The 7,982-nt window shown below is 34.9% G+C and overlaps 1 protein-coding gene across 2 annotated transcripts in view; it reads right to left on the reverse strand.

Annotated features, from left to right (window-relative positions):
* Positions 1–2,708, reverse strand: part of LOC107688647 (ecto-NOX disulfide-thiol exchanger 1-like) — a 90,119-nt gene extending 87,411 nt beyond the window's left edge. Inside the window, exon 1 of one of the 2 annotated variants that reach the window (XM_016486361.1) lies at positions 2,569–2,708. In XM_016486361.1, the coding sequence (XP_016341847.1) occupies positions 2,569–2,698 (130 nt within the window). In that variant the 5' untranslated portion in view covers positions 2,699–2,708. The remainder of the gene's footprint in view (positions 1–2,568) is intronic. The other variant, XM_016486362.1, reaches the window with a different exon arrangement.
* Positions 2,709–7,982: the final 5,274 nt, after the last annotated feature.

Below are 7,982 nucleotides of genomic sequence, written 5' to 3' on the forward strand. Positions count from 1 at the left end.
TACATACTATATACCTTCAGACATGAATTTCAGGCCCTGCTAAAAACAACACATTTTTTCAAATGTATGCACTTATAAACAAGTAAACAAATATTTCAGTCTTCACATTATATTCACTGTAATTCACAGAACCAGATGGGGCCCAGAGTGAAATCTCTTGTGCCTGTTGCACCCCTGACTAGAAATATATTATTTATGTATCATAATAAATAGCAAGCAAAGCATTCAAAATTCCTTTTGTCTTCACAGTTCTTTACTGTAGGTCCTACTGCCAGCTCAGATTAAAGTGTGGATCTGGTTATTTTGTACTGATTTTGCTTGGCCATCCATTAAGAACTCATTTGCTATTGCTTCAGAAACAGTACTTGTTGTACCTTGTTGAGGTACTTCACTGACCCTGAATGGAAAATAATGTTGTATTAAACATGCACAAAGTTCAGTGCCTCATAACAATAACAGCCCCTAAAGATTTCTAGAGCACTTTTCCTTACTGTAACTAAAAGGTCAACAGGAATTTGCAGGTTTCACAATGGACTTTTGTTCATACTCTAATCGGAATGAAATCAAACCATTTCTAATTCTCCATTTCAACAAAAGACAGGCTTCTTTGTGATCTATTACATTCTGTAGTACTACAGCTGCATCGATTGTTCAGAGGAATCAATATCTTTTAAAGTGGGGTAGTTTTTAGAATATATAATGAACAGTTTGTAATGTTCTCGATGGATGGGACGGATTATTCTAATGATATTCAGACTAACAGCACATTTTACAAGTATGATATTGCTTTTACACAACAGTTAAAGAAGCAAGTAATTAAGATCGAGTATCGGGTAGTTACAATTCTGACAGGAACAGACCAGTTGATTTGCATCAGCACTGTCAACAAAAATAGTTGCAAAAGAAGCCAAAATATGGAGCTTTGCGTGTAACCAATCAACGCAAAGGCTGAAAGCCGGACTGGAACAACATATGCATGCTAAATACAGTACATACATACATTAAAAAATAACACAAGCTTCCATTCACGAGAGAGAATACAGACAAAATAGCTCAGAAATCATCCGTGCGATGATGAAATTTTGCCTGATGGTGGCCGAGAAATGAATTCCCCTCCATAAATTTGTGGGGTTCAAGTTTGGTGAACGAATCCGCATCATTGACCAATAGAAGTTGTATAATGTGGCCTTTATGTGGGCGGGGCTTCATAAATATTCACAATGAAAGAGAACTAGTAACAAGCTCACTCTTGTTTCTCTAAACTTAAAGGGGTCATATGATGCGATTTCAATTTTTCCTTTCTCTTTGGAGTGTTACAAGCTCTTGGTGCATCACGTTTCAGAAAGGCGGGGCATAGAGGAGAAACAATAATGTACAGTATGTGGAAAATAATGTGTTTTTTTTACTTTAAACCGCATAAACACATTTCATTACACCAAATACACGAAATAATGTTCTTTTTAGCAGCATAATATGACCCCTTTAATAAAGGCGCTGATTCAAAATATAAAATTTGATAAATTTTATCAATTTTTTTTTATTTTTTTGAAAGTGCATCACACACTCTTCATATCTAGTCGCACCCTTTTCACCAGCGGAATTTCGCTGCATGTGACCAAACAATTTCTAAAAGCAAATTCGCAACGCAGTGAGCCAATCAAATTTGAGGACCAGAACAAACAGTGCTATAAAAGAAATCATTAGCCACATATTAAGAATGTCATATGACTTTAAAAGTTGTTTGGTTTGCTTGCTTGTATAAGATTAGTGTCACAGCAAACACAGCCTACTTATAAACAAAACAGTGTCACAACAGAAGTTGATCATCAACGACCCTAGAAATGGAGCAGATGAGAGTGACTTGGTTTCCCGGAATATGCGCTCAGCCAGCAGAACTCTCTCCATGGTGCTGAAGCGGTTGCCCAGGTGACACGACATCAAGGGCATCGGCGTTTCTACAGAGCCGCTGAAGCATCTGGCGCTCACGAAACCCCGGCGATTAATAAAGCAAACTACAGAAATGCGCCGACATTCAACACCTAACTCCTCCAAGCAGAACCTAACCAACGCATTTTGTCTTCAGCCTCTTTCAAAGCATCGCAAAGCCGAGAAACTTATTGTTCGTGATCGTCTATCGCTTTTATCGTGTTATATGAACGAAAAAATGTCCTTCATGAAGTCTGTGCAGCTTTCTTTCCAGTGAACTCTGTAACCAAAACAAAACATTCGCGCGTTGAACTTTCAAAACTGATATAATATTCAATAAACAACAACCTATGATGATCATTCCGTCTCAACAAGTATTTCAACAACTATAGCCTGATATGAATTCAGTCTCTTGAGAAACCACGCAATTTAGAAACAAATAAATACAGGATGTAAATAAAATGTAAATACACCACTCGTAGATACTGTTGATGCTTCGATAGGAGGGAACATTGTGATGGAGCTCAGCTCGGTCTGATGAAATGAGAAGAATGGGAACCAGCAGACGCTATCAGGACTGGGACGCACGCAGGGAGCGAATACACACAGCAGCGACCCTGAAGAATGAAGAACGACTCTTACCGGTCTGAATCAAGCCTGCTCCGAGCCTCCGGACGACTGGGCGTAATAATCCCGCGAAATAAACGTGAACGAAGCTGAATTGCGAAACGCTGCCCGTCGTCGCTCTTCGGTGCTGCTGCTGCTGCTGCATCTGACGGCGCACGAGCGCAGCTGCTGCTTCCGCGCACTGAGAGCGAGAGACCGAGGCGCGCGCGACACGGATCAGCGTGCACGAGTCCACAGCGAACTGCCTCCAACGAGCGAGCACAGCTCACGTGCAGATGTGTTTAAAAACTGACAAATATTAATAATACACTCTAAAAAATGCTGGGTTAAATACAACCCAGCGCTGGGTAAAATAGGGACAAACCCAGCAATTGGGCTGTTTTGACCCAGCAATTGGGTTAAATGTTTAACCTAACCTTCTGGGTAGTAACCCAACTGCTGGGTCAAAACAACCTAATTGCTGGGTTTGTCCCTATTTTACCCAGCACTGGGTTGTATTTAACCCAGCATTTTTTAGAGTGTAATCAGTCAGGAGTCAGTTGTCTGATGTGAAGTGTGAGTCAGACTAATATGCTAACACAGTGCAATGACAATATTTACTGCATGACTTATACTGAAATTATCTACACAATAATGAACCTAGTCACAGAATTTTATGTATTTAGTAGTTTGATGTGTAATGTAAATCATATGAAATTGAACATAAAATCAATTTGGATATTTTTGTATATTTAGTGTTTTTTAAAATTTATTTAATTTAATTTAAAAAAAATGTTGAATGATTGATGAAGGAAGAGTTTAACAACCAATATTTATTTTTTTATTTTTTATTTATGTACTGTTTTTGGTAAGACGCATTATTCTAAAGATTTAGTCTTGTGACCTAAAATATTTGTGAATCTCACGCAGAATTAGATGCTGTGGTCTGCTTATTTGTGTGTTAACATTAAATGAAATTCACAAAGCGCAACATTTTAAAATGAAGACCATATGCAATGTGGGTGGTTTTTAACAGAGAGGTTATTGCATATAATATTTCAGATCAAAATCAGAGCACCATGTATGATCAGGGTAAAGGCAACATCTTCTGGTAATTGTACTCCCTCTGTTGGCCACTGGACACACGTCGGTGTTTGCTAAATGTTTTAGTTAGCCTATCAAATGATCAACTCGTCGCTATGACATGTCATACAGTTAGGAGGAAGTGACTGACTGATGAACTTGAGAGTGAGTCAGCTTTTAGATGATACAGGTGTCTTGTTTTCGTATGAACATGTTATGCAAAAATGTTATTTTCCAGTCCCCCCTAAAGAATATGCCATTGTTTTTGGTGCGATACCTGATTGTGTTAAACATTTAGTCAAACTTGGCCCTAGAGGTCATTTGTGCTCTCCTCCTATTTTTGACAGCACAGCACTAATCTATTTGTTGATCAATGTCCTGTCAGCAGCTTGTTAAACAACAAAAAATTAGTTAAATTCTTAACAAAACTGGGATTTTTTTTTTTTTTTTGCCTGTTTGTGTAAGCTTTTGGAATAACAAATGTAATTATATATTATGGGCAGATTTCTGGCTTCTTCAGCGAATTAGTTTTTTTTCTATCTAATAAAGTTGTTGAAGTTTCTATTACAATTATTCACAATTGCTACCCAGTTAATTATAAAGTTGCTAAATTGAATAATAGTATTTCCCCCTTGTGCTCCTTTCGTCATCAGTTTGAAGAGACAATTAATCATTTATTTTGGGACTGTGTATTGTAAAATATTTCGGGTTGACTTTTCAAACTTTGTCAAAAGATATCCTGGTGACTCTTTGGATCTAGACCCTTCGCATTCTAAGTTTGTACTCAATTTATTACTATTTCTTGCTAAATTTTATATTCACAAGTGCAAATTTTCCAAGCAAACTATTTTTTATTTTTAAGAAAGATCTTGATATACATTTAATTTATTTTAAAGAACTCTAAAAACTCTTTTGCATGTAAGACTCTGTTATGGTGTAAATCATTTAAGATGATGTAAGATTATTATTTTTTTATGTCTCTGTATTGTGTATTGTCCATTAATGTTTTTTATGTCTTTGTTGCATATGTTGCATAATAATAATAATAATAAAATAAAAAATTAAGAGCTTAATGAACAGCAAAAGTGGGACATCAGGTTAAGTGAGACATGTAATTTTCCAGACTGATTGGCATATCAGGAGAAAATCAAATGTAATGATCATAAATTGTCATTCTAAAAATGTTTACCTTTGTCAAGCATCAATATCTAATGTAAGCAAGTAGTCTACATAGAAAAACCACAAATGCAATCTTCTTAAGCCTCTATAGAGAATATAGCATACAACATTTATGGTAGTCTTTCAATTATTGTCACTACACATTAGTTGTGGGGTTTAAGCCCTGTCCCACTTAACATGTTACAGTAAATAAAGTAGTAATGAGGGACATTAAAAAAAAAGACATTTCTTATAAAAGCCTACTGTAAGGTCAGACATGAGGTTACATATTGGCCTACACTGTATGTAAATCTTAAGATAAAAATCCAGTTAATTTAGATGTTACGATTTTTAGGTTACTTTTTTTCTCCATCTTAGTGGAAACCTACGAAATAACTTTTTGGGAAATGTGAAATAGCCTATATAGTAATAAAAAGCCATTTTACACAACACCTCTGTACTGAAAAAGGTATTATAGGCTATAAAGACTTTTCAGCAAATTTAAAATAGTAAAACACGTAAGAACAGTGGAATTCGAATCTTTAGTAAAACATGTATGAACAATTCAGTGTTTTGTTTTTTTTAAGTTATTATACCTGCAATTGGCCTTCATGTATTTCAGTGTTTGTTTGTTTTTTGTATTCACTTGTTACTCAAAAGCTACAGAAATATAATGATATTGCAATTTTAGTTTGGAGGACAGAATTCACAAAAAATATTCAAATGTAAGCATTTTTTTTTTACTATGTGTATGTAATCAGTATCCACTGCTAAAACAAGCATTTGCGCCCATGTAACGACAAGCATTGTCCTGCTTAAATGGCATTCTATTCAAATGGTGAAATGATGCAAGAATTTCTGAGAAATACAGGAATTATAAGACAACTGCTCGTCATTTCCTTTTTTTTCCCTGGAATCAGTAGAGTACAGTATAACAAAATAACCTCTAACAATTATAATCATGTAATTAAATACTTATGGGTCATTCATCTTACCGTCTGAGCTCTGACTATAGGGTATTGCAGATTTTGGAAATTTTTATTATTTTTATTGATTCATATGCTTACTAGTGTTTGTGCTGTTGTTTTCCCACCAAAAATGTGGTGATGTAATTTCCTGGAAGATGACGTTAAGACCTGCAACCAGTTTAAACAAACCTCTTAAATTAAGAAAGCACTCAATTTTATTGTCATTATTGAGGGTTCTCTTAACTTTTTTCAGCTGTTGGCATTTATTAGATAAAGGGATATTACAAAAGATTAACACAGAGGAAAGTAAAATTGACAACACAGGAGAAACCTATTCATGTTTTTTTTTTCTACATTAATCATTTTGAATGAAGAAAGGAAACAGCGAAGAACCACTTGGAATATTTGCCTGTTTTCCATGCCAGAAGTTATTTCTTCATTCAAGGACATGAACGTAAAGTTCAAATGAGTGAAGCGATTTTCACATATTATTGTGATATTATCATTTTAATGAATTTGTATTTAATATTTTATCCAATATTGGACATATATCGTCACCTTGGAATTATACGTTTCTATATGCCATTTTTTGTCGAAATTGAGTTTTCACATATTCTTATTCTGTGACAACACTAAATTATTTCCAGGATTTCACAAGATGTTACTGTAATATTTCACAGTAAATTACATTATTATCACTTCACAGGCTTTAACTGTGATATTTCACAGTATAATAACGTATTCAGAATTTCACTGTGAAAATACTGCAGGCGGGGCAGTTACAGGGAACTACTGTGAATTTGCGCGCGATTTTTCATCCGAGCTCTCTCGTCTCCGCCGAGGTCTCATCGACGGATTCAGCGGGAAGTGTTAAAATGTCAAATTCGGTCAATTTAATGACTGTTTTTCATATATATATATCTGATAGTGCATGTAATTTAAAAGTATTAACTAAATAGCGATACAGTAGTTGTAGGTTTTGGTTAACATTCTTACATAGGTTTGAGCGCGCCAATTTTTTAAACAAGAAACGAACAGACATTGGTTGGTTGTAGTATTAATTGTACCGTATTAAGTTGATATCTAACTGAGACATGAAGCCTTATTTGAAAAAAAAAAGTAATAGCACATTACTGGCAAGTAATTTGCATTACAGCAGAATACTATTAAATTGCAGTAATCTGATTACATTAAGTTTACAGATAAATACAGTAGTTCTACAGGAGCATACTGCTAAATCACAGTAAACTGATATACATCAACTGTAACTTCACAGTTAAATACAGTAATTCTACAGGAGCATACTGCTAAATCACAGTAAACTGATATACATCAACTGTAACTTCACAGTTAAATACAGTAATTCTACAGGAGCATACTGCTAAATCACAGTAAACTGATATACATCAACTGTAACTTCACAGTTAAATACAGTAATTCTACAGGAGCATACTGCTAAATCACAGTAAACTGATATACATCAACTGTAACTTCACAGTTAAATACAGTAATTCTACAGGAGCATACTGCTAAATCACTAATCTGATATACATCAACTAACTTCACAGATAAATACAGTAGTTCTACAGGAGCATACTGCTAAATCACAGTAATCTGATTACATTAACCACAGATAAATACAGTACTACAGGAGCATACTGCTAAACCACAGTAATCTGATATACATCAACTAACTTCACAGCTACATACAGTAATTCTGTGGGAGAATACTGCTAAATCACAGTAATACGATGGAATCTTACACAGTAAGTTACTGTGAAAGTAATGTAGCTCCTTCACAGTAATTTACTGTAAATTTACATACAGTAATTTACTGTGAAAGTAATGCAACTAGTAGCCAGTAATTTACTGTGAATTTACGGTCAAATAATTTACAGTGAACTTATTCACATTATGATGTTTTTTTTTTTTTTAGTTGTGTACATTTTGGGACTGATGTATGAAAGAGACTTGTTCCCTATTTCTCATAAAACTATATGGAATGCAAAAACTCTGAAGCTCAATATCAGGAAACCGCTCAGAATGCAGATAGAACCTTCCAAGGTGACGATATGATGAGGATATTAAAATGTACAGCATAGCAGGAATTACCCTCATCATGACCGGTGTTGGGGGTAACACATTACAAGTAACGCGAGTTACGTAATCAGATTACTTTTTTCAAGTAACTAGTAAAGTAACGCATTTTTAATTTACAAGAGAATATCTGAGTTACTTTTT

Source organism: Sinocyclocheilus anshuiensis, unplaced genomic scaffold (genome assembly GCF_001515605.1).
Source record: "Sinocyclocheilus anshuiensis isolate Anshui unplaced genomic scaffold, SAMN03320099.WGS_v1.1 scaffold834, whole genome shotgun sequence".
Classification (NCBI taxonomy): Eukaryota; Metazoa; Chordata; class Actinopteri; order Cypriniformes; family Cyprinidae; genus Sinocyclocheilus; species Sinocyclocheilus anshuiensis.